This window comes from Rhamphochromis longiceps, linkage group LG18 (genome assembly GCF_057381845.1).
Source record: "Rhamphochromis longiceps isolate RC_006_pf linkage group LG18, R_longiceps_female_GT1.1, whole genome shotgun sequence".
Classification (NCBI taxonomy): Eukaryota; Metazoa; Chordata; class Actinopteri; order Cichliformes; family Cichlidae; genus Rhamphochromis; species Rhamphochromis longiceps.
This window is the reverse complement of record NC_140574.1, coordinates 19,393,214-19,419,625: the sequence shown is the minus strand read 5'-3', so window position 1 is coordinate 19,419,625 and position 26,412 is coordinate 19,393,214. Positions and strand designations below refer to the sequence as shown.

The 26,412-nt window shown below is 41.1% G+C and overlaps 2 protein-coding genes across 2 annotated transcripts; both read left to right on the top strand.

Moving 5' to 3' along the window:
- Window positions 1-4,413: 4,413 nt before the first annotated feature.
- Window positions 4,414-8,611, top strand: thpo (thrombopoietin). Its single transcript, XM_085390045.1, has 5 exons — window positions 4,414-4,526; window positions 4,615-4,739; window positions 4,926-5,012; window positions 5,704-5,868; window positions 7,701-8,611. Exons 1-5 carry the CDS (start codon window positions 4,514-4,516, stop codon window positions 7,845-7,847), a joined length of 537 nt encoding a protein of 178 aa, XP_085246171.1. The 5' UTR covers window positions 4,414-4,513; the 3' UTR covers window positions 7,848-8,611.
- A 265-nt stretch (window positions 8,612-8,876) lies between these two features.
- LOC146648115 (solute carrier family 12 member 9-like) lies at window positions 8,877-20,984 on the top strand. The gene is made up of 14 exons (XM_085388705.1): window positions 8,877-9,110; window positions 11,116-11,250; window positions 12,604-12,741; window positions 12,821-12,927; window positions 13,182-13,383; window positions 13,580-13,687; window positions 14,474-14,585; window positions 14,918-15,075; window positions 15,550-15,632; window positions 18,441-18,565; window positions 18,691-18,883; window positions 18,986-19,160; window positions 19,414-19,560; window positions 19,707-20,984. Exons 1-14 carry the CDS (start codon window positions 8,909-8,911, stop codon window positions 20,591-20,593), a joined length of 2,772 nt encoding a protein of 923 aa, XP_085244831.1. The 5' UTR covers window positions 8,877-8,908; the 3' UTR covers window positions 20,594-20,984.
- Window positions 20,985-26,412: the final 5,428 nt, after the last annotated feature.

The following is a 26,412-nucleotide window of genomic DNA, read 5'->3' as shown; positions in this document are numbered from 1 at the left end:
TTGGGGATCAAATACCTATTTCTCTCACTCATGTTTTTTTATCCTGTATTTTGGCCGGCTGTCTCTTTAAAAGCAGATTTTTTTTTTTTATCTTAATGAGACGTTTTCAAGGCTATATAAAAATTACTGACTGCAGCTTCTACCTTGTGTCTCAAAATGGCTTGAAATCATTCAAGAGAGATATGTTTGAGAGATTACAGGTCAGCAAGTCATTTACATCAGTTTAAATACCAGCAATCACTTTTTGGCATAGCCTGTAGAGGATCTTGTTTGTCGGTCTATGTCACAGCATCTGACTGCATTAAATCCTTCATAGATATTTTAAAAAGATAAGTCAGCATGTGTGATAATATCTCTCAAACATGAAAAGTGAAGTGGGCAAAACTGAAGCAAGGTCAAAGTGAATTCCCATAAAGCAACTCATTAGTGTGTGTAATTGAGCCCTCCATCATTTGCGGGGTAACTACGTTGGTGTTGCACTCTTTTGTGCTAAAACCGAACATAACCCTGATGACATGATCAAAGTTGTTTTCACTGACTTTAGAAATCTCCTCTGGGAGCCACAGACAAGATGCAACTGTTTTCTCAGCCCGTTTAGCGCCTCCCATAACAATTACGCTGAGTTTCACATGAGAAATCTGTATCGTGTGGCCTTAAATTTTTAAACATTCTCGTGTTGATGCAATCTGAGCTAAAATGACAGTAACTCTCTGACTCTTTGAAGCACGAAGGCAGCACACTCTCAGGATGAAATGAGGAAAATATAAGAGATTTTTTATGTGAAAAATGTGCGAGCTGGAAATGCCTCATATTGTGCTGGAAACTAAAATGCATTTCTCTCTGCAAAGCTTTTTCATTCAAAAAGAAATCCAATCCAAAAGTAAATAAATAAATAGAAATGTTTCTTGATGTGATGTTTTAACATGCTTTGGAGTGACCTTTTCCTCTAAAGGCAGAAGTGGACTTGGGGGAAAAAAGTTAACTACTAGGACTGTACTGACTATATTTTAAGTAGTGTTTAATTTCTTCAATTATAAAATACAGAAAAATGCACAGATTTCTGTTAGGTAAAGTAACACAGGCTCATTGCCATTCCTCTGTGCAGATTAATCAACGGTCACACACAAAGGCCTATTTGAGACAGAAAACCCCGCACAAGTGTTCATGTTTTTCCTATAATTTGTCACCCATCTGTGCGTGTCTCAAGAGAGCTAGTATCCACCTCCAAACGCTCACACGAGAAGACTTGCTACACATTCAGATCATTTCCTTTTCCCACATGTGCGGTGTAATTATACTGCAAGCAGTCATCTCTCTGGGCTTTCACTGGAAGGCTTTTCAGAGGTGCTACATACTGGCAGTGAAATCTACTGCCCTGACAGATGTGCTGCCAAGTGGGCCTCACACCTAAACGATAACCACTGTTCCAGGGATTCACTGCTTCAAAAAAAAAAAAAAAAAAACCTTCATGTCTGCCAATATTTTTTTCTGTTTGGTTTCAGGACGTTTAAAACTTTTTTTTAAGCCAAACCAAAGAGTCTTTTCTAAACTGCTACTTGCATTGTTAGAACGTTTTACCACCAAATGGCGGGTTGCTAATAAATTCTTGAAATTGTGGCTCTCACATTAAAAAATTGAACCAGTCTCAGGTCATCCTGAATAAAAAACATCACAACTTCCTGTGGGGACTAGTTTGACTGGCTGACAGTCCTGCAAAAGGCTGCAGCTTATTGGCTATTGGCAAGGCAACCGGTTCAAAGCGCTGGGCCACAGGCACCAAAATGAACCAGGCCCTCAGAGACCACTGTGGCATTTTACCTAAAAACACACGCACAGAAACACACACGTTCACAAAAAACAATTGTTCATGCTCTTCGTGTTCATATGCACCGTGGGCTTCCAACTCGGCCTTGCATTATAACCTTGAGAGCAATATGTGTCACTGGCATCATTATATCAAGGACCTGGCATTCATAAACGGGCAGAGGTATTGTGTGTATTGTGGTCCTGACAGCAGAGAAACTGGGTGCTCTGCAGCCCCAAGCACCAGCACACTGACCCACATCTCTCCATTTCTACAGGAGTTTTTAGAAATCTATCACCTGTGCACGGAGGCCAGTGTGGCACCAGCATACAGGAGGGAAAAAAACCCACAGACAGATTGATGTGTTTCTTACCCACTGATCCTCGGTGTCTACATGAGGTAAGACGCTCTTCCGTATTATATAAAAAGCCTGTCATTAGAATTAAATGAATGTTTAGGTGGTGTATACATACGGATCACTGGCAAAGTTGTTTTGTTATGGAACATTTGGCATAGATGTGTGATACAGCCACACTGCCACAAGCACCTTGAGTCATTCCTCTGCAACATGAAGATGTGCAACCACCTGTGCCCCTTCAGTTTTGTGTGCCAAGTTTCTCAGTTGTCTTTCATTCCTGTTGGCTGATACAGCTGATAGAGAATAAGAAAACTGAGAAGAAATAAAGACAAAACGAAACCTGAACACCAGCAAATACACCAAAGCCCAGTTAGACCTTCATTTAGAATTTGCCCTTGACCCTGGAATGAGCAAACTTTGGAACATTTTGTGACATTTGATACTTTAAAAAAAAGACAGAAAAGAGACACTAATCCAACTGTGCACTCACGTTTTTTCCCTGGGCTGCTGTCTTCCTCTCTCCCTTTTTCCCCCCTGCTCTCCGGGCTACGTATTCAAAACCGTCAGCTCTGTCCTTCCATTGCGCCTTAGCAGGATTTTGACAGAAATAAAGTGGCGCACAGCCACAGGTTGTAGCGCTCACTCAGTCGATGAGGCGATCTGATTGCAGATGACTCCCGAAAATCGCACTTTACTCCCAGGAAGGGAAATCTCAGTAGATCCCAGAGAATGGCCTGTTGCTGGTGCGCATTCCATACAGCGCCGCGCCAAAGTTGTCAGCACCGCGCGTAATTACCGGCTTTGCGCCTCCAGAACGGCGCACAGAGGAGCAGCCAGCTGTTGGCTGAATCTGGAGACCATGAGCAACAGCAGCCGGCCGCCTGAGAGCGCGGCTGCACAAGTCAAAGAAACTCTATGATAAGATGCTACAGCCTCCTCATCTGCGCCTGCTGAGGTGGGAGGGAGACAGCGGGGTACCGGGTGTCGTGTCCGTGATGCAATGCGGGTACCGTCAATGTTACAGACCGCAGTTTTCTCCTCGTGTGCAGAAATCCAGGCGCTCCGCTCATCATATGCGGATCGGCGTCGCGCATTCGTCTTAATTAACAGCGGCCGGGATCGACTGCAGAAACAGAGGGAAGCTTGGAGGGGGGAAACAGAACATAGACTGAGTGTTGATGCTCGGTCATGCTCTGCATCCCTCTCTCTCTCTCTCTCTCTTTCTCTCTCTCCCTCTCTGCTCGCATGTGGCACCACCACCACCACACGCGCGCGCAAACACTTTAAGGTCCCATATTAAGCGTCGTGCGTCTTAATCATGACACGCAAAAATAGCTCGGGTGCAGGAAGGTGAAGACAGCGGGGCTCAGTCAATGTCCAGACTGAGGTGGTAGGATGATGAGCGCGTGTGACTGAAAATGAGGATGAATGGTGCACTCCCCACGTTGTCTCCTGTCCATGTGTGTTGACAGCTAATGCGCCTCCTTTTAACCTTAACCCTCACATGGCAGCTGAACTGGAGCCTCACCGCTTCGTCCTCCAGCTGCGACCCAAAAGGTAGCGCAACCCGGTGGGTGATTGCATGCATCCGGGTGCAGACTGTTCACTTCTCCTTCTCTGTCATGTTTACAAGCTATTAAGCGATCCTCGAGTGGGTAATCACGTTGCCAGTGATGTCACCTTGTCCTGCCTGCAAAGACCGCAAGCCTGTTTAGAAGTTACAAGCTGTGTCTTTCTATAAGCTTTTGTTAAAAAAAAAAATGAAACATTTGCAATCTGCTGGGCGTTTAGGGCGCCTCAAATTCTCTAAACACATTAAGTCACGCATGCATTATGTCATCACACACAGGTTATACACCCACGGTGCTTACACACACCCACCTGCTGGCGCCTTTAGCTCCCTAGGACAGTTTGGGGACGTTTATGTACCCTGGCTGTGACTTCTATTGGCCAGCGCTAACCTGGACGAAAAGTAAATATCTTTCAGGACAGCTGTGTCAATGGATTATTTCACAATGATAGATCATTAACCTGTTTTCCAGCAACGATGCTGTTCCCCGAGTACTACGACAGCCAACTCAGAAGCAAAATAGTCTCGCTGATATCAATAAAATGCCACTTTCAGTTTATAACATTCTGTTGTGCTGCGCAGCAGAGAAGTTGGAGCACATCCTGCTCTCAGGCTAGATAACACTCGCACTTCCCACTACTGAATGAGAAGGTGGGAAATCAAGTGGTGAGAAGACAAACAGGACACCACAGCAGACTCTGGGCATTTTCCACATTTTCAATTTCTGGGCACATCTCTTAATGGAACAAATGTGGACTCATACGGAGAAGCCAAGCAGGGCATGGCTTTAAGCAGTGAGTACAAAAGGTTGACTTATGAGTCTTTTATTACAAACTTTATTGGGACGGCTCACTTTCAGCATGTATTTCTGACCTTATCCAGGACTTCTGCTGCTCTGTATGATAGCCTCTGAAGTGTGGGACAGTGAGACCAAGTCCACAGAGTTTGTGTGCAGTAGAGCAGCCAGAAAGGCTTTGAATATTGTGCCCGAGATGTCCAGTGCACTGGTAAGAATGTCACTGCCTTCGTCTCTGGCTTCAAGATCAATTTATTTTAAAGAAATGGGTTGTTTCACAACCTCCATCTGGATGCTGTATCTAATCCGCCTGTTGTCTGTTGTTACCTGTAGTCAGCCTGTCCACCTGTCTGTCTTGTCTCTGTCACTTGTCTCTCCCGTGTCTCCTCCGTTGCAGAGTAATTGTAATGGCTCGGCAACCCTCTCCACACAGGTTCAGCTACCCTGCACTGAGCTTCACGCAGCATCTTGGGAACACAAATCGGTAATGCTGGCACACATATGAATCCATCCTCCACCGCAGCAGATTTGAGTAAAACATTTGGTAGCACTTTGTACAACAGCCCACAGCTTATGGTGTAATTTCCCAGTATTCACAGTGTGTTTTGTCTGAATTTAGGGTGTAATGTTCAGCACAATAGGCACAACAGAACAACTTGGTATCAAATTGGAGGATTTAAACTAATTAAGGCACAAATTGCACTGTGAGCATTTAGCAGTGAACACATTTTGGGTTATTATAAAGCAGGCCCAGATTACACTGTCAATATAATATGGAGAAAGATACCTTTGGGCTATTTTAGAGGAAAAGACAAACACTGCTTCCTCATTAAGGCTGTGGGCTGCATTATGTAATATCTTAACCTCCCCTTCTTACATTACTAATAGACATTTAGGGTTCATCGTCAACTTTGGGTAATTTGGGAAACATTAGGATGCTGATATACACAAAAGGTTCACATTAAGCAAAATACTTAAAGTATAATTCGTTTATTCTTTCCTTTAAAACCTTTTTGTTCTAAGTATTTTTAGGTACTGAAAATTACTCCCTAAATCAAGAAAAATTACACGTAAAACGATCGAAAATTGCACCATAAGTCATGGGCTTTATTATGAAGTGCTGCCAAACATTTTATTACCTCTCCTCCCTTTTCTGAATGTGCATGTAACTGCAGGAGCAGGAGAAGAGAGGAGAGATAGTTGCATCTTTAAGGCTTCTTGTCGAGGGTGTGAAGTCTGAAAGGAGCCTCAGACCGGCAGGATGTGGCGCTTTGCTGCTGCAGAGACTGGAGAACAACATCAACAACTACCTGCTCATCCTCACCCGCCTTCAGCTGAGCGTAAGACGCACTCACAGTGACAAGTTGCATGCAAACAAGCTCATAAGCACTCCCAGTAAGCACCGATTTGCCGTTCAGTGTAAGTGCAAATGGTAGACTAGCTGTAAATTTGGCCACAAAATTTCTGAATGTCTTGGATTCAGATATTTTCTTTAGGTAACGTAGAATTTCAGCTCCTTAGAAGCTTTCACTGTCAAACTAAAGTCTGCATGTCTTCTCACCTGCAAATCCAAAAGCTGACTGAGTGTCTCTGTCACTCAAGCACATCAGACACATTACGACACGTGTTGTGTTGATACAAGTTCGCACATCGTGAGGGAACACATGTAACGGGGTTCTCTACCACTGGTGTGCATGTGATACAGAGGCATTATCAGCTTCCTCTGGCGTGGAAATATCCTGGTTTCTCGTAAGTCTGTGAGTCTTTCTGGAATCTCCGTGCACTGGAAGCGATGATGTTATGCTGTGTGACCCGAGCTTTCCTTCCTCAGGACATGAAGAAGATAACAGCGCATACTTTGTTAGTGAGAAAGTTGTTCTCAGAAGTCATAAGGGCAAGACCACAAACTTAAGCTCAATGTGCGTGAGCACAGGTTTGCTGTTCACCCAAAAAGAAATTATATTTGACATGAATCTCATATTTTTAATCATCCAATCAGGTGTAAAGTGAATAAAAAATTTAGTACAGCACTAACAAATATAGAAATAATTATTTTTAGTTGAAATAATAATAACATTTTGCTTTGTTTATGTCAAAGAAACGACAAAGCATGTCAAACCTTTGACAGTCTTCTTGTTAGATGTAAAAGGCTGACAGTGTATTGTCGTCACCCTGCTAGGCTGGCAGTGTGGTAACCCAAGGTTGTGAATGCGATAACTCATGAATGAGGCAACGTAGGATTTCGAGATTGGTGTATCTGCTAGAAATCTCCAAGTAGTCTGAATCCCAGTGACATTGACCTCAAGGTCAAAGTCAGTCGTTCAACTTTCCTGAAAATCATCTGCGATTTTTCCAATTTATATCATAAGTGCTAGCAGGCTGAGGAGTAGCACTGCTAGTATTTTCAATTTTCAGCGTGTTCAAGCCTCATAAAGTGCTTCTCACAAGTGTGCTGCCCGCTCAATCAGGATACTTGCTACCTGCTTCTTCTTTAAATAGTTTGGATCTAGTGCTCGGTCCTGTCATAGGAGCAACCTGGCTCCAACTATGCAGCATCCAGAGGACCGATAGGACTGATAGCCTTCCTTATTAAAGATTCCTTTGATCCTGTACAAATCTCCCATTTTATCATCGTATTTGTGAGCCCGTCTTTACCTTTTAGTGGACAGTCTTAGTTGGGTGTTATTTTTTAATTTACAGCTCTGCCTCCAAGACCATTATCTGGATGCTAATCTAATCTAATTTTCATTTTTATGCTGTTTAGAGTCAGTTTGTGCTTTTCTATAAAGCGAGTGGTAAACACTTTTGGTCCATTTTACAATTATAATCATCCATAAAAAAGATGGATGCTCCAGATAATGAACTAACTAAATTAAAGTTTAATTAAACAGCAGGGGAAAAAATCAGCTGTGCTACTACAATACAAAAATAGTCATCAAATAGGAAATAAAAGATCTTTTTAACTATAATATTCGGTAATATAGAATGTGGTATTAAAACACACAGAGGCTCATTAATGACAGTCATTAAACCACCTACTGTCAATAATAGCCCAGTTCAACAACAATCTCATTTCCAGGTGACTCCGAACATTTTCACAGGCTTCATGCTCTTCCCTATTTCCATTTTAAAAACTACACATCATTGCTGTGTTTCCTATTTCAACCACCAGGGGGCAGTGGTGACTCCATCGCTGTCTTGTGTTCCTCGAAGCACTCAGAGTCTGAGAACAGTCCTGATGAGTTACAACCTGCTGATCTCAGCCAAGCTGGAGTGGTTCATGGTTGGCCTGGAGCACAAGTGCACCAATTCCCGGTGACACCGGAGCAGCTTTTCACTACTGCAGCTGGGGGTCGCTCACGAAGGAGGTCCATCAAAGCAAAAACTGGATTGATCTACATTTTTTTCCGTCACCTTTTCGCAGAAGACTGTTATGGATGTTCTGTTTTTTATAGCCAGAAGAGAGTGAATACTTCACTATCTGTCGGTCATTAAGATAAAGCAAAGCCAGGGTAATATGAATATAAGAAAAATGAATGTATGATATTGAGGCGTTTTATGTTTGTTTGTTTTAGTTTTATCTTTGTATCATTCTGCAGGACAGTGGAGATGCTTTAAATACGACTGTAAGCCTGTAGGTCCTACAACAGGCTAAAATCTGCCATGTAGCGTTTTTATGATGCCTTCAGACAACATCTGTATTATCTAAATCCTGGTTCCAGATGTTTTTCAGCTTAATAATGTAAACAGAATGAGACTTATTCCAACATATTTGTTGCTCTTCAGCCCTGCTAATACTGCAATATCTTTTTAGGAGAAAGCAAATGTGTTTTTCTCTTTGCACTTTTAAATCTTATCTTGTTTACCCTTTGAATAAGAGCATTGCTAAAGAAGTATGCTGCTATTATTATCAGCATTATTATTATTAATATGATTATTATTTGCTTTTCTAGTACAAGAAATCTCCGTATTGTTGGAAAATTTCTCGATAGAATTCATATATTTTGCATTTAAAGATACATTATTCAAAATAATTGTGATACAGGACTTTTATAATATAGACGAAACACAGAAAGACTGTTTTTTGTTTTTTACTAATCATTTAATTTATTTTAATTGATTGTTGTCTAATAAAAACAAAAAAGAAGCTAATTATAAGGAGACGAGACTGGACATTATTGGACGAGCCTTTGCAGGAAGCAACGTCATTTTTGTCTCCAATTAGCAAATTACCTGCCCAAGGTGAAGGGCTCGTGCAGGTGAGGCGTGGAGGTAAATGGCGGCTCTCGACGTGGATGGCACGTTTCACCATAACAACAATATAGAACTGGTCTTTTATTTAAATAAAGTTGCACTTACCTTTATTATTGATAATCTACGATGTCAGAAAAAACGCCTTTATTACACTACCGACTGACCACTAGCGGCGAGCCGTCTGATGGATCTAAACGCACCGGGGTCGGAGGAGGGGTACACCCCGGACGATCCAAGGATAGGGCGCCTCAGAAGCTCGGGGTGCTGTTTGGAGTCGTCATTCCAACTTTACTGTCCATGTTCAGCGTTGTTGTGTTCTTGCGGATTGGTGAGTATCAGCAGGAGATCTTAAAAAGACTGAAAAATAAAGTCTCTACCTCAACAAAAATGAGTCCTGACACGTGTTCAGTGGATTATTTGTAGCCAAATAAGTGGTTTTCAATCTTTCATGTCCGACTCCAGAATATGGAGATATTTTACTCCCCACACCCATTTTTTTTCCATCAGTTATGGACAATTAAAAATGAGTTTAACTTGATACTGACGATTAGTTCAGTAATATCACCGGTTAACTCTTATTTCCTCATTTTTCTCTGGACATCAACGCCTCACCTGTGCTATGGCCCTCTGTGAGGATCCACAGGTGCAAACTAGGGAATTGATTTGGTTTGGTTCTCGGCTTGTTCTCCTTTAGAAACTTTATAAAACAAAAAACTCCCATAAAGTTGTTTTATGAAACAACTTTATAAAATACCAAACGCCTCTAGGGGTTTAAACCTGAGGCATTTCACTAAAATAGCCTGGGCCTCAAGATTTTATAGGTCATCCAACTAATCATCTAGATGGTGTTTTTAATGGATATTCAGGGGAGATGTGGGCTGATTAAACTTAACCTTGTGCTAATGGTCATACCCTTCCTTGCTCATTCATCTGCTTTTACAAATGCCTGGACCTTTTTTTTAAAGCAGCTGTCTGAAGACCCGTGTGTGTTATTATGATATATGATACACCTTTTATACAAAACAAGAAAACACAAATGTTTTTGAACTGTTTGAAAAAACTTGTTCGAAACAAAAAATGACTGAATAGGAAATCAATTGAACATAACATTTGACCGCAAACTATTTTTTTCTGTTTTTTCTGTCTTTCAATAATGCAAGAAAATAACTGTAATTTGGCAACTTAATTTTTTGTTTAAAGTGCTTTACTATTTTCTACTTTCTAAAGGTAATTTGAAACTTCATGGAGAACAATAATTATTTAATTTTAGTGTTTAAAATATTTCCATTAAATCGCTTGTGTAAACTGGTGGATTAACCATTACAGAAATGTAAAAGCTGATTTTGGTCATTACCAATATTGTTAATGTGGGGCAGCTGTGGCATAAACCTTACACTGGGTTGTCTACTAAGTTGGTTAAGCACTTTCAGTGATTACATTTATTAAATGCTTTCCACAGACATATAGTCATAAAGTGCTGTTCAACAAAATAAGATACAAAAAGAAAAATCGTAGTAAATAATCAAAAATGACAATAAATAACACAACCATATTTTAAAAACAAAAACACAGGTAAAAAGCAGATCCTAAAAACAGAGAGGTTAAACACAGTCACCTAAACGTAGCTGGAGTGGGAGACTATTCCCAGTCCCCCTAACTACTAAATTCAGAGCTTGTTAGCAAATCCTGCAAAAAGCAAGAATTTGAGAGTCTGGACCATAGCACTTTGTATGGTGTTGAGGTTAGTATGACTACTTGAACTCAAATTCTGAAATCAAGTGGAAGTAGGTGGAAAGTAACACAGGAATAATCTGGGCTTGCTTACTGAAACATATTAGAAGTCTGGCTGCAGCGTTTTGTATTATTTGGATGCGTAAAAAAAGGTAAATCGGGAAATACGGTAATCTAGTCCCAGTGACACAAATGCAGCTGAAGTGATTATGGCTCGCTATTCAAAGATCTGTTGAATCTGAGTAGACTTCGGGCCTCCACTCTGCACTGCACGCTCACTGTTTGAGGAAAATTCTGCTTACATGTTAGAAAATAGACTGATACTGAAGCTGTGTAGTCAGGCTCTGATAGTTATCACGTCAGCCTGTAAAACAGTCCAACCCGTACTTATGAATCAGGGCGCTGAGTTTGGAGAAGTTACTACTGCAAGCTGTGAGTATTCAAACTGCAGCAAATGTTTGATATTTCTCGTCTGATAGATTTTAAACTTGTTTCAATCATTTTTATTATTATTTTTTTTAAATGTGATGCTCAAAGGTTTAAAGTGATTTAAAAAAAAAAGGATGTTCAGTGAAAGATGTGCTGTTACTTGCTTATTACAGGATTTGTTGTGGGCCAAGCAGGGCTGTACCATTCTATTGCCATGTTCCTGGTGGCCTACTTCATCATCACAATGACTGTGCTCTCCATCTGTGCAATCTCCACCAATGGAGCTCTAGATGCTGGAGGTGCCTACTGTATCCTTTTATTGCTTAGAAAGGGAAGTGGCCTTTCAAATCACACCTTGTTTATGAATTCATTAACACACTTATTTTTTCCCTCTGATTTGCTTTATTGCTGTATATCCTCTAGCTGCACAGGCATCTCCTTTGTTTCTTTTCAGGTCTTTAGCTGCCTCTTAAAGGGGAAGTATTGAGACCAAGTGTTTGGCATTTTATATTTTAGAATCTGGCTGCAGTCAAAGGTCTTCTCTTGACTGTGATTGAAAATGTCTTGAGGTTATGTAAGGGAAGACGTGAAAGAGATGTCATTCAAATTCAGGAAAAGATAGCTAAGAGAATGCAGCCACACTAGGCTGCTTAATTGTGTGATGGCAGCAAGTTGTCTTGAGTTGTGCACCTTTTAAAGCGTGTCTTAGCTTTGGTCCATGTGTACTTTCATGCAGGCTAGATAAAAGATGGTTAAAATTCAAATAAAAAAAGACACCAGTGTCAAAAGTAAATCAGTATTATTCCTTTGAGCTTTGCTGCTCTCCTACTGGCCCACTCATGTTTTTTTTTTTTTTTTTTTTATTCTAAATGAAGAAATGATCCCTTGTAAGTCCTTCCCATTTTGGTCACAGATGCTTTCAAAATTAAATAATACATGATAATCCTAAAGCCTGCCAATAATTGATAAATTAGGTTTTAAGCGATGCAATGGCTTACCTTTAAATATTGTTTCAAACTTTATATTCTTAGTAGCCTCTTTATTAGGTACACCTGTTGAACTGCTTACGACAGCAAATAACTGTCCTGCCAATTACTTGGCAGTAACTTAACATGGTTCAGACAACCTGCTGAAGTTTAAAGCGAGCATCAGTATGGGTAACAAAATAGATTTAAGTGAGTTTGAATGTTGCATGTGTGTTGGTGGCAGACAGGCTGGTCTGAGTATTCAAAACCTGCTGCTGGGATTCTTTTATTTTTATTTTTTTTAACACAACCATCTCGAAGGTTTACGGAGGACAAAAAGAACGCAAGATCAGAAAGCGGCAACAATTTGCACAGCCTCACTAAAACTGGACAATCGAAGACTATTTAAATAAGTCCTGAGATGCAATAAAAAATACATCTTTATTAACATGATCAGTTCCAGCAGTCGTAGACCATTAGCTCTTTCTCTTTTCTTGTAATGATGGTCCACTGTATTCTTTCTTAGGAGATTAGAAGTGAAGCATTGAAGAAACTTTCATTCTAATTTAGAGCATTCATCCATGTTCATGACACTTGAACACTTTAGGTCATTTCAGTCCTTTAAGACCCCCCAGGGGAAAACTAATTATTCCACTGCCACCCTCAAGTCAGAAATTCCTCAACTTGGACCACCAGACATGATCAGCCGAGCCCTGGGTCCAGAGTTTGGTGGCAGCATTGGGATCATGTTTTTCTTTGCCAACATTTGCAGTAGTGCTCTCTACATTTTGGGTTTGGTCGAGGCTATTACATCTACCTTCGGGGTCCCAGAAGGTGAAGTCTATTGGGACAAGATGGGACATGTAGATGTTTTGGCTTGTTTATGCACTAACTCTGTTTTACTGTCACTCAGAGGGGGCTGCAGCTGCTGCAGGTCACCATCACATGCTGCCATCAGGATACTGGTGGTCTCTGCTTTATGGCACCGCCCTGCTTTTCCTGTGTTTCCTTGTGTGTCTGGTGAGATTGGAGTTTTTCATTGCCCTTCTTTTAGATATATTCTAAGATTATTGAGATATTTACTGTATTGTATGAGAGCTAAACAAATAAAGAACTGAGGAATTTGAATGTTTTAAATCAACAATTATTACTGTTCCAAATTTATTTTTTAAGCTATACTTTTCTTTTAATATTTATATCTGAATTTTTGATTCATGCATAGAAACAATGTATAGATATTTAAGTGGAGTAACTTTACCAGCTTATGATTACAGGTGGGAGCCCACATCTATGCAAAAGCCACCTTCATTATCTTCATCGTAGTCATGACGGTCCTGGCTTCGATCTTCATTAGTTTCTTCATTGTGGGGCCCACCGTGGTGACTCTGTCACACACGTCTGCAGTGAACACCACCAGCATGAGCACTGCCAATTATACAGGCTTCAGGCTGCACACGCTGGAGGGAAACCTGTTCTGTAAGCATTGGACACGTCATCAGATGTGTTGATTGGCTTTTATTTAGTTTTTGCTTTGTAAGGAGACAGAAAAATGCAATTACAGATCCAGTTTTCCAATAACGCTTTGAATTAGTAAAAAATGCTGACATTTACATTCAAACATCCTTTTTGTTTGTATAAATGACACAGTCGAGCCTCCTGTTACTCCCTCTAGCCGCCTACACGGTGGACTACACCACTGGTGCCATGATGAGTTTTACCAGAGTGTTTGCGGTCATGTTCAACGGCTGCACTGGAATCATGGCAGGGTCCAACATGTCAGGTAAAACTTCATTAAAAAAAGATGAGGGAAAGCAGTGGTGGCTTTCTCTAGCTGTATGTCCCTTCAGGAATGATGAAAACAACAAGTTTAACATGCTGAGTGCTATAATTCTCGCAAAAGCCATAAAAGAAAGTCCTGTCAGAGGATCCATAGGCCAGAGAGTAAAAGCCTGTAGTTATTGTACTTTATTTGATATTAATCATTTGGTTTTTAAAATTTACCACTTTTTTTTTTTTTTTTTTTTTTTTTAGCTGCTGTGGTGTGTAGAAGTATTTTCCTCCCAAATTTATTTTTTTCGTTTTGTCACACAGATCATCAAATTAAGTTATTCATCAAATCTGCATGGGTCTATGTGGTATAGCATTTTTTTCTCTTAATAAAGGAAATAATTTAAACTGCATTTTGTATTTACTCTGGTTATTTTTGTCTATTGTTAAATTCTGTTTGAAATAAAACATGCGAATGTGACTCGCATGCAAGGAAATCAGTGAGGGGAAAAATACTTTTTCACAGCACTGTATTGACCAGCAACTGTTGACAGCCTGAAAGGAAAAATGGAAAAATATGCTGTGAGAGTGTACGTATTAAGCTGTAGGTAATCGTCTGCTTGCAGAGCAAAATAATGGGTTGACTAACGCATCTCTAGAACTGCAGGTTTTTCTTGGATCCAGGCGCAGATTCGGCACGCCGTGTATAATGTGGGAAAGGTCTGAGTTTGGCCAAACCTTAATGTTTCTATGTTTAAATGTGTTCAACATGGATGCTGATTTATTTTTCCTCCTTCAGGTGATCTGAAAAACCCTGGCTATTCCATCCCGAGAGGAAGTCTTGCTGCTGTTTTTACAACTTTCATCACATATAATGTGCTGAGTCTGCTGGCGGCATGGTCCTGTGACCGGTTAGACACACAACACACACAGATACTCTGAAACAAGTATAAACAACTACTCTTGTTTAAGATGTTGACAGTCACTGCTTTCAGAGTCGGATCTGTGAAAACAAAACTGTCTGTTTTACAAAAAAAAATTTTTTCCTTCCCACTGTCACTAAGTGCTTGCTCACAGGAGGTCGTCTGATTGTTTCTTTCTAATGTTATAGCATCCTTACCTTACAATATAAAGCACCTTGGGGTAACTGTTGTTGTGAATTAGAACTATATAATTAAAATTTAATAAACTTTTTAGACTTTACAACTAGTTTCACATGTCATATTTTCCCAATTTCTCCTAGTTATCTTCTCCAAAGAGACTACAGCTTCCTGGGGGACATTAATATATTGCCACCCATGGTCACAGTTGGCATTTACTCCTCGGCCCTGTCTGCAGCAATGAGTAACCTTATTGGAGCCTCCAGGGTGCTGTACGCCCTGTCCAAAGACGACCTGTTTGGTGAGATTCTTGAGCATGCGTTTTGCTGCCTGATGATTGTAATTTGGATTTCTTGTCTCTAACATTAACAATTTCCTATAAGAAGCCATCAGATGTGGATGCTAACCTTTCCTGTAATAAAAAGGAGTTAATTACTAATGATCAGGCTGTGAAGTGTTGATCTGGATTATATAAAAGCATATCCAATTCATCTGGTCTTCTGTAGCTGAGTCGACATTTTAATATTCAGCCATCTGCTGAGCTGGGTCTCCATCTCAAATGTGAGAAATTGTCACTTGTTATTAATTTCATCATGTGTCATTTTCCAAGTGGAGACATGTTAATCTGGAAAGCTTCGTTTGACAACAGATGGCACGCGGTGTTGACTTTCTCAAAAGGAAAAAAAGTCCTCGTGTGACTCAGTTATTTATTGGATTTGGGACGATGAGCGAAACAGAGAGACTTTGCTTTTGTTAGTTGTCTAAATCTCTGCAGGCGGTGTTCTGGCTCCGGCAAGGAAAACCTCTCAAAGTGGAAACCCCTGGGTCTCAGTGCTTGTCTCTTGGTTGCTTGTGCAGGTAGGATATCAGTATCACATCATATGTTTGCATTTTCCTCTGTGTTTGAAGTTTAGACAGTCTCGCCTTGAAAGCAGATATCTCATTAGCTTATAGGCTGAGCCATCTTACACTGATTGTTTACACATACCCAGTAATCTAGGATACAGCAACCAATTCAAAATACCTGATGAAAATAGATGAATGGTAAAGGGCAGACACATCATCCTCCAATTCTTCTTGGTTATACTATGAAGTCCTTCCAAACACCTCAGTTCAGCATGACACACAGGTTTTCTTTCTGCAGTCTAACGTCCTCTTCAATCAGTTTCTTGCGTCAGAGATGGTCCGCCACAATACCTCTTAACATCTGTGTCCCACAGCGAGGCAGCCCCAGTTGTCACATGTTAAAGCATCACATGGCCATCATGAGGTAGTCAGTGATTGCGGGTGACACTCAAGATCTTCAGTAGGTTCCTGTAGGTGATGGGGCTCCTCCTGGAAACATTTAGGATGGCACGAAAAGACTGCTGGGTGGCAGATGTGGCTAATAACCTCTTCGTAGGACATGCTCGTTAACTACTAACTGAAAACACTGCAGAGTTCATTCACATCACCACAGACGGCAGCCTGTCTTGCAGCCTGTTCATCACTTTGAAAACTAGTTTTTGAGCTCTCTGGCAAGAAAACTGAAGAAATTTTCATATAAAGGTGCAGGAAGACCCAACACTTGGAAAATACTGCTTTCTAAAACTTCTCTCCACTGATGTTGAGGTCTGTCAGGTATAGTCCGTGTACTAACAAGAGGAAACCTCACCCTTCTTGAAGACTGCAGTTGCCATCACCCTTTCTTACAACCACCTTCTGCTCAAACTAGTACATCAGTATGATCAACATTGGCCCATATTCTGACAACGCAGAGTCCTGGAAGAGGCCACGGCCCCTGTAAGGAAGTCTGTCAATAGAAAATTGTACTTAGTAGTCAGTATAATCTTTTAATAATATAAGTTTACATATAGTAGTGATAGGATATGCGATCCTTAATAGTCTGCAAAGGCTTTGTGTGCATTCCAGAGTGCTCTGGCATTCACACCCACATCCTGGGAGCATGGGAAAGGTCGTGCCTAAACGTAGCTATGTCAGTTTTAGTCTAAGTGCCTTTTTTACATTTAGATGAACTGTTGGATTTTCCAGACCAGCAGGTTTAGGGAAGTCGTTTATGGGGTCACACACACACACACACACACACACACACACACACACACACACACACACACACACACACACACACACACACACCTCCACATTCCAATGTAAGGAATAAACACCCACTGATGTATGAAATAAAGACCAGGGCAGTCTCAGAGTGCGAGTCCCTGAGCCCTCACTCTCGTGCGAGAGCTCAGAGCTGCCCTTGCTAAGCAACAAGTAAAACTGTGTGTTTCTCCTCTCTGATTCTCAGCTAAAGAAGTGTTTTAGAATACATCTCTTAACAAAGTCATGCTTTATTGCCTTGAAGATCAGTTGTAATATATTGTTGAAGACCCTGCTGGAGTACAGTTTCCCCCCGACAGTCACTTGCACCTTTAAAGTTATATCATTACACTCGACACGCTTTGCAGTACTGATGGCCCCACTAAGAGAAGGTTCCCAGCATGCAGCTGTTATCCTTCAGAACCTCGATTTTGCAGATAACATCTGCCTTCTTGAAGACACGATTGAAGTTGCAAAATAATTTCTGCACAGACCCAAAAGTGCTACTCAGTCTGTACCTTAACACTTTTAAGACCAATGTCATGCACATCAGTGGACCAGCTTATTGCCCATTTGCCAAGTATGGCTCTGCCATCAAACCGTAGACGCCCTCAAATGCATGAACATGTTTACAGTGGCAACTGTGACTAGGCGAAGCTTGGCGAGCTTCTTGTAGCTTTGCCAAAGTGCAGAAGGCTCAGATTCAAAGGTTAACCAGACTTAAAGTGTCCAAGTCACATTTTGAAGGGATCTTGTTCTCTTGGTCTGAATTATGGACCCTGAATTAAAATTTGAGGAAACTAGTGAAAAAGTCAGTAATAGCATATTAAGAAAAGTAATTTAAAAAATAAAAGAAAATCTTTCCACTTCCACCCTGTCTTCTGTTTCTAATACAGGTGGGGAAAAATAAATTAGGATGTGTGTAGTGATGCTGCATCAGCACTGACGTCATACACTGTTTGCTAAAGGTGCAGTGCTGTCTGCAGTTGATTGTAAATGAAAGCTGGAACAGAGGAAGGAAAAATCAAGAGCAGACAAACTGATAGCTCATTTAACTTTGCTCATTCTTCAGCCGCTGCTCAGCGATGCAAAAAGACTTTGAGCATCATTGTGCTCAGCTTCAGATTTTCGCTCATTTGTCGAGTGAAGAGGACTCACAGCTTGAAAGGTTCTGGCAGGGAGACGGAGCTGAATGTTGTCAAACTAATAAGTGAATTCTTACAGTACCATGCTGCTTAACTTCAGCTCATTAGCTCGAGTGAAAGGATTTTTGTATTTTAAATTTTATCCTGTAAATTCAGATACAGTGTAGCTGTTTAAATTTGTGGTGTCGAGGCAGCCGGGGGTTCAAAGCTATCATAGTTGACGTATGGTGAGTTTTATTGTTGCAAACATTGTTCTGTTGCATTTTAATGGTGCATGTCAAAGCCTGTTCACTTGGTATCATTTGACTGGATATTTTTCTGGACTAAAACAGAAGAATTTTTGGTCTCAATGGCATATCAGTTTGAGATTTTCTACTAAAGCCACTCTTAATTTTCACTAAAACCTGTTTTTTCCAATCGCCTCCACTAGATGGTGCTATTTGCAGGTAAATTGAACACCATTGCTGGTATTGTAACCATCTTCTTCTTGTTGGTGTATGCTGCTGTGAACCTGGCCTGTTTGGCTCTTGAATGGGCTTCTGCACCAAACTTCAGGTACAGTGCAGCATAAGGCAGTGGCTTACCTTTCTGCTTTAGATTTTATTTGCACAGGTAAAACCAAAATGGAACATTTTCATACATGTTCTTTCATTTTTGTTTATTTCTTGTTTTATATTTAGACCCTCGTTCCGTTTCTTTACATGGCACACCTGCACTGTGGGCATCCTCGGCTGCCTGGTCATGATATTTTTGATCAATGCAATTTATGCATTTGCCAGCATAGCCTTTATGCTGGTGCTCTTGATGCTTATCCACTACCTGGGGCCCATCAGCAACTGGGGCTACATCAGCCAGGCCCTCATCTTCCACCAGGTGCATAAAGTGTTTTTCACTCACATGAATCACAAATGTGACATAAATATGCATGAATCACTTATATTTAATCATTATTTACTATTTTCTGTAATTACCAAGGTGCGTAAGTACTTGTTGATGTTGGATGTGCGAAAGGACCATGTTAAGTTCTGGAGGCCCCAGGTGCTTCTGATGGTTGCAAACCCTCGCAGCTGTACAGGCCTCATGACTTTCATTAATGATCTGAAGAAGAGCGGCCTCTATGTGCTTGGACACATAAAGCTGGGCTTGCTGGGTAAGAAATGTGTACGCTGGAGCCCGATCTAGTGGATTATTGAGTACTTTAGGTCTTAGAGGGAGATATTTGTACCTCAGTGATAGTCTTTGATGAAAAGAGCTGTTATTTCTGAGTGTAAATCAGTTTTAATGAATCCTAACGTTAACGAGATTTCACAGTGAGAGGGAAAAGTGTTAAAACAGAAGTTTGCTTGTTTTCCCTATGAAAGTCTGATTCTTGTTATATTGTGTGTGCCTCTGTGTGTGTGCAGATGAGCTGCCCTCTGATCCTTTGCAGAGTCGATATGACTCCTGGCTCTGTTTAGTGGATCATTTGAAAATCAAAGCGTTTGTCAACCTGACCCTGGCTGACTCCGTCCGACACGGCGTTCAGAATTTGCTTTTCATCTCAGGCTTTGGTAGGTGGCTTTACCTTTACTGTTGTAGGATTAGGTCCTGTCTGTCACTGAGCAGTAGTTATGGCAGCATTTCCAATATAATACATCATTTTATCATTCATATTTTTCTTATTCAAAGCACAGTTGATACAAGTCTTTGATTCTAGGTGGAATGAGGCCCAACACCCTTGTCTTGGGTTTCTATGATGACTGCACTCCTCATGACCACCTCCAAGGTCATATTCTCCTGTCTACAGGCCATAGCTTTGATACGGTCTGTCCAACCAAAGTCCCTGGAGAGCAACGCTCTCCCTTCTTTCCCAGTCTGCGAGGTGCTGAGGACCCCAAAGACCTCCAGGAAGAGGAATACGTCTCTGTGATTGCTGATGCTGTAAAAATGGGAAAGAATGTGACTCTGGCTCGGTGTTTCGACCAGTTCAACCGGGACAGAGTCTTAGGGTCAGGAAGAAAGATCAGAGGTGTGGCCGGGCCATTCATTGATGTGTGGCCTATGAATCTTCTTCAGCCAGACAGCCATAGTTATGTTGGCATCTGCTCATTGTTTCTTCTCCAGCTGGCTTGTGTGCTTCACGATTCCCGTGCCTGGAACCAGGCGAGACTCCGACTCTTCTTGTGCATGGAGGCTGGCTACAGTCTGCAAGAAAAGGAGGAAGCAAAGCTCCAGGGTATGCTTAGGGATCTAAGGATCTCAGCTCAGGTGCAGATGGTGGCTTGGGATGAGGTGGTGGCGCTACACTGGCAGAGGCAAAGAGAAAGGGCTGAACAGAATGAGGAAGATGAGAGAGAAGACTGTAACCAGACATATCCCAATAATGCCTCTCAACTTACAGATGAGTACATCTGTGCCGTCAATGATATGATTTGCCGTCATGGTGTCCCTCAGCCAGCTGTGCGTTTCTTGTATTTGCCACACCCCCCAGCTGATAGAAGCCGTTACCGTGCCTACCTGCATCAGGTGGACCTGTTGAGTCGAAACCTTGGTCCGACATTGCTCGTTCACGGAGTCACTCCTGTGGTTACGACTGACATCTAGAATTTTACTAACTCTTTGTCATCGACTAGCAGAATCTAGTATCGTTCATGGACGGGGCTGTGCCTGTTGCCTCCCGATTTATTGACATGTTAGTCGTCAACCACAGTATTACAATAGATGAAAACACTGCAAATCTCAGTTTTAAACTTTAATCAAACATGAATGTTACACACACCTATTCCTCCCACTAATACACCAACAAACATGAATGCTTGAGGGAACTGAGGCTATCCCTTTGAAACTGAGATTAGGCCATAGTGGCATTAAGAAAATTAATCTGCACTTTTTTGTGTGAGAGGAGATGATTGTATTAGTAGAAAGCTGATTGGATGTTAATGTATTAGATTCTCATTTATTTGCTAAAATATTGCTGCCACAGTTGGGTGCCATCTTGCTATTGTGTGCTTTAAATTTTGCACAGATTTATAGAAAAATAAACGATTGTATTACCTGAATGGCCTGTTTATAGTTAGTAATTGTTAGCTACTACAAAAAAAGTTACACCTGAGTGTTTCCTGTTGAACCTGCAGAGGGCGATATTTGCCTAGCAAACTGCCCACAATCACAGCTATACAAGTAAGAATTTACAAGGCTCTTAGTGCACCACAATGGTGCAAATACCATGTAACTGAATGTGTAGTACAAATAAGCTAACATAGACTGATCTGCTCATTCAGAACTCTCCACATGGTCGGTCTGTTTATGATCGGCTTTCTTGCCAAGATAAAGAATGCAGTTCCCAGAAAAACGGTTGAAAACTTTTCAGGGCTGACAGGATCTCCTTCTGAGTTGTAATTATGGACCAAGGCAGTCTTACTAAACTAATAATAGAGTCCTATGTGTTCCAAATTAAACTTGGAGTCAAGTGTTTTCATTATTATTTTGGAAATGACTTCTAGAAGGATTATGTTTGCTGTATACAAACAGCAAAGCACCATTGGCTTAGCACTGAGGGAGCTAAAATTAAATCAAGAAATATTAGGGGCGAATGTCAGGGCGCTATGCTACAGACTGGGTCATCCAACATGACATTGACCTGGGGTGCACAAATAAATGAACAGATGGTTTAAAGAAAAAGAAACAACAATTTTGGTCTGTAACCACCTTGAGATGCTGTGGTGTGAGCTGAGCAAGGCTGGACAATCAAGAAATCCCCCAAATACTCATTGTGCACTTCTTATCAGCATCTCCAGGAAATGATGCTGTTGTTAGAGAAGTTTCTTTGAACTACTAAATTCAAGACTTAGTTTTTCCAGCCTGAGCTGTGAGTGATTACTGAACACGATCATTAAAGACATGACTGTTTTATCCAGTCAGACTGTGTTGTACTATCATTATTTTATAATGGAATTTTTACTTGTAGTGCAACTTTTTGCCCCTCGGAATAAAGCCAGTGTGCAGATGTCGTATCTTTAAGTGTTTTTATGCCACAGGATAGTTTTAAAATAAGAATATGATGTAGATTGCTTGATAACAAGGCAAACTCATCTGTTGCTTTAAAAGATAATTAAAATACAGTGAAGATTTTCTGAATGACACTATTGTTTGGCACATGTATGCTGTGGTGGGTAAGGCGGCGCATACTGAATAGGAGCCAGCGGCATGTCGCATTTAGAGAAATTCTAATGGGTTTACAGCAGAAAACAACACCCACCTACACATTACTGTCAAACAGTATGTGGGAGGGAATTTGTTCACAGATGGCAGCAGATCCAAGGACACCGAGGCACCTTTTTCTCCACTTTTCTAATGAGTGCATTTACTTAGAAGTCACAAAGAAGCAATAGTGCACCAGCACACGGTGACTCCTGTGATCTGACAGTGTGGGCGCACATCGAGTCTGGCCCATCTTTTATATTTAAGGTTCTAAGCTGAAGGTCGGACTCGCTTCAGCGCCGCTGGGAGAACTGCTGGTGCAGTAAAAGTGTAATAAAAACACTTCCGGGCTGTGATACTTTTAAATACAGATTGCTGTAGTCCATGAACAAAAAAGTAAGAAAGTACTGTTGTTCTGACATAGTGTGAAATACTGGGTATGAATACATTTTTTTAGAGCTTGTAACGGCTTAATCTTGAGCTCCAAACACTCGCAGAAGTAAAGATGCTTGATTAGGTAGACTCCAAGCTATATTAGTGACTAAAATTATTGCTTAAATTATAAATTGCTTAAAATACAAAGGAGTACAATGCTGTTTGTTCTTGTCTGTGATTGATTTAATGATGTTGGGATTGGTCTACAGCAGGGGTGGAGAACTCCGGGCCTCGAGGGCCGGTGTCCTGCAGGTTTTAGTCATCCATCCATGTCAACACGCCTGAATCAAATGATTAGTTCATTACCAGGCCTCTGGAGAACTTAAAGACATGTTGAGGAGGTAATTTAGCCATTTAAATCAGCTGTGTTGTCAAGGACACATCTAAAACCTGCAGGACACCGACACTTGAAGCCTGGAGTTCCCCACCCCTGGTCTACAGGCTTCTGGTGCAGTAAATCTTTCCATTTTAGGGCTGTTAGCCTTGCTTATGGTAGAACATTACAATGTTTGACGGTTAGGCGTGAAATATTACTAAATTAAAGACTAGAAATCTTAAAAATCTATATATATTTTTAGGATTATAAATCTGCACACATTTCCTTGACACATCAGTGTCCAAAATGACAAATAAGAGCCAGTCAGGGGTTATAAGAAAAGCAAGAAAAATGCTCCTAACATAACAATTATGTTTACTGACTGTTTTTTTTAGAAATGAAAACATCTTCTAGTATCCACCCCTGAACATAAATCTTTCCAAACAATCAGACTCTCCTCGTCTGTGTGTGTGTGATTCCTGGTCCAGTCTCCAGGAGCAGTGAATGAGATGAGCAGCCACAAAAAGAACAGACGGTTTCTTGAATGTAATTATAAAAAAGCCAGGTTAAAAACACACAGAGTCTAACTCTCTACTTAGCTGCTCTTTTAAACATGCAGAGTAATTATATGCGCAGCTTGATTTGAGTGGGGAACAAGTCCAGTGGGCATTGGCAGTCAGGCAGAGGACAGAGGAAGAGATGACAAAAAGACAATTGGAGGTCTCATTGCTGGGCAAGGATTTAAACACAGCAGTTAAATGGAGAGAAATCACACTCAGAGGATTAGTCAGAATGAAAGACAAATACTGAGGGCCCCACTTCAGCACCAAACAGCTGTGTATCCACCCAGCATCACCAACTTTGTTCCACTTTCAAAATGTTAATGAGCACCTGATCTCAGTCATTCGAGCTGACCGGGGAGCTGCAAAGCTTATAAAGAGTTTATAAAGAGATAAAGTGAATAATGAGCAGAAACAAGTTTATTGCTGCGGTCTTCCACAACAGTCCCAGTCCCTCAGTGTGGCTCCCATGGGGAAAATTAGTTGCCCACCAGTTTGGCATGACACTGAGCTGGCTGATGCAATTTGCCAACAGCAGATTTAGTGATTGTGGGCAACAGCTATAATGCATCTTGTGACGAAAAGACGGTGCCAACTGTTGCATACGTCACATTTGCTGCAGAGCTGCATATCTTTCGTATAAGTGTATCGACACCCGCCTACACCTCACTGACAAACTGCGTGTGGGAGGGAGCACGTTCACAGGCGGAGGCAGCCTGGGCTCTGAGCACTATAAGGGGATGCCACGTTTACAGTCATAAGAGTAACTCAGAGTGTTCAACTATTTTGGACTGGATACAACGTGCAGTAGTCCTACATGCCTCCTACGAGGAGAAGACTTTTTGCTTTTAGCGCGTATTTCTCGTGCAGCACTGGGGACTGGTTTGAGGGGGATTCCTTCATGCCCACAGGTTGACTCACTTCCGACTGACCAGCTGTAGAATGGGGACGTGCTGATGTATGAAAAGTATAAAGAAGGATCAGTAATGAAAGAAAAAAAAAACTGGACCTGCCTTTAGTCTTTAATTAGTGTACCAAAAACAAAATACTATAGACAGTTTGAGAGAAGGGGATAGATTAATGCCCTCCTGGCAAAAAGTTTAAATTAGGTCCAAAACCTTACATATAATTCAGGTGGTCAAATCAAATTTTTAACCTCCAACTTACCATAAATGGTATGAGAAACATCAGAGAAGCAGATTGTAGATATGGCAGCAAAAATGGTAATGACTAAAAATAGTTAAGCTGCTCATATGTTGCTGCTGGGATGACGATATATTTGCTAAATTTCTGTTCAGAAATCTGTTTGCTTGGATTTGAGATGGTCGGACTGCTCGTCTTCCTGTTGGTTCGATTCCCTGCTTCATGCCAGCCCAAAAGTTTGTATGCTGTTTCTACAGCCATAAGTAGCGTTCCAAAGGATGTATTGTATAAATGATAAGTGAAAGCAAATCAAATGCTTCTGCATATCATCCTCTACAAGCAGTATGACAACGATTTTTGATTCTTTCACTTTGTCTTTGAACAACAGTCTGTGACAAAGAACGGCAAATTTGCAACCTGCCATTAATATACAAAGAGCAGTCTGGGAAATGAAGTATATTTCATGTATAAATTCACATGCCATTTCAGTAGGCACACCTTGCTAGTACTGGGTTTGACCACCCTTTTCTTTCAGAGCTGCATTAAGTAATTGTTTCACAGTTTCAATAAGGTGCTGGAAACAGTCCTCAGAGATTTTGTTCCTTATTAACGTGATTGCATCACACAGTTACTGTCGATTTATCAGCTGCACATCCATGATCCAAATCTCCTGTTCCACAACACCCAAAAGGTGCTGTATTATTCTGTGATCTGGTGACTGTTTCTGTGTCACGCTCAAGAAACCAGACTGAGGTCATTGGAGCTTTGGGACATGCAGGAAGCAGCAATTAGAAAATGTATACACTGTTGTTGTAAAAGTATAGACATGGACAGCAGCAATACTCGTGTAGGCTGATGTGTGTTTAAATGATGCTCATTTGGAACTAAGGGGCCCAAAGTGTGCCAACACAATATCCCCTATGAAGAAGGCATTTCCACTCAGCTAAGTCCCTGGATAATTTTTGTTTTTCTGATCACTCTCTGTAAACCCTAGAGATGACTGTGTGGGAAAATCCCAGTAGATCAGCAGTATTCACTCAGAGCAGCCCGTCTGGCACCAACAACGATGCCATGTTTATCATCTTTCTTTCAAAATTCTGATGCTTGGTTTGAATTTCAGCAGGTCATCTTGACCATGTCTCCATGTCTAAATGGAGTAAATTGCTGCCATGTGATTGACTCATCAGATATTTACGTGAAAGAGCAGTTGAATGGGTGTACCTAATGAAGTGGCAGTGGGTGTAATTCACCAGCTGATAGATGACGGTGTGTTTTTGTCACAAGTGTCCTCACGTGTCTTCAAGCATTGCGGTATTATCAAGTCTTTTCCGAATTTCCTTCTCTGACATCTCCTCTGTAGTCTTGTCATTATTAAACCTCTGAAAAGACACATCTATAAGTTCTGATTAACCATCAGCTGCATTTTCTCAAAGTATCAGGACCACTCAAGTGAAAAATAGTGTGAGTGGGAGCTGGCCGCATAGTGCTGCCAATATATGTACGCTGATGTAAAATTTTCCCACATCATCTGCCTCTACTCTCTGGATCTGCACTAGTGACGTAGTTCAAACTGCTGTTACTGTGGAAATAGCTCCACTTCATGTGAGAGTGGGCGGACTGGGAGGATATGTCGACAGTTTAGTCCTGTGGAAGTATACGATTCTTTCTCCTCCTGCTGCCACAGCATCCATAGGCCTAGTTCAGGTTGAGATTTTACTAGAATCTTTCATGCAAAATAAACACTTGATCTTAAAAGTTTCACTTCCTGG

Bases quoted from the DNA above. Each gene is read 5' to 3' on its own strand.
- thpo (XM_085390045.1), top strand. The intron at 4,740-4,925 runs GTAAGAATGTCA...CCTCCGTTGCAG, and splicing joins CCGAGATGTCCAGTGCACTG to AGTAATTGTAATGGCTCGGC. The intron at 5,013-5,703 runs GTAATGCTGGCA...ATGTAACTGCAG, and splicing joins CATCTTGGGAACACAAATCG to GAGCAGGAGAAGAGAGGAGA.
- LOC146648115 (XM_085388705.1), top strand. From the start codon at position 8,909: ATGTCAGAAAAAACGCCTTTATTACACTACCGACTGACCACTAGCGGC. The intron at 9,111-11,115 runs GTGAGTATCAGC...TGCTTATTACAG, and splicing joins TGTTGTGTTCTTGCGGATTG to GATTTGTTGTGGGCCAAGCA. The intron at 18,884-18,985 runs GTGCATAAAGTG...GTAATTACCAAG, and splicing joins AGGCCCTCATCTTCCACCAG to GTGCGTAAGTACTTGTTGAT.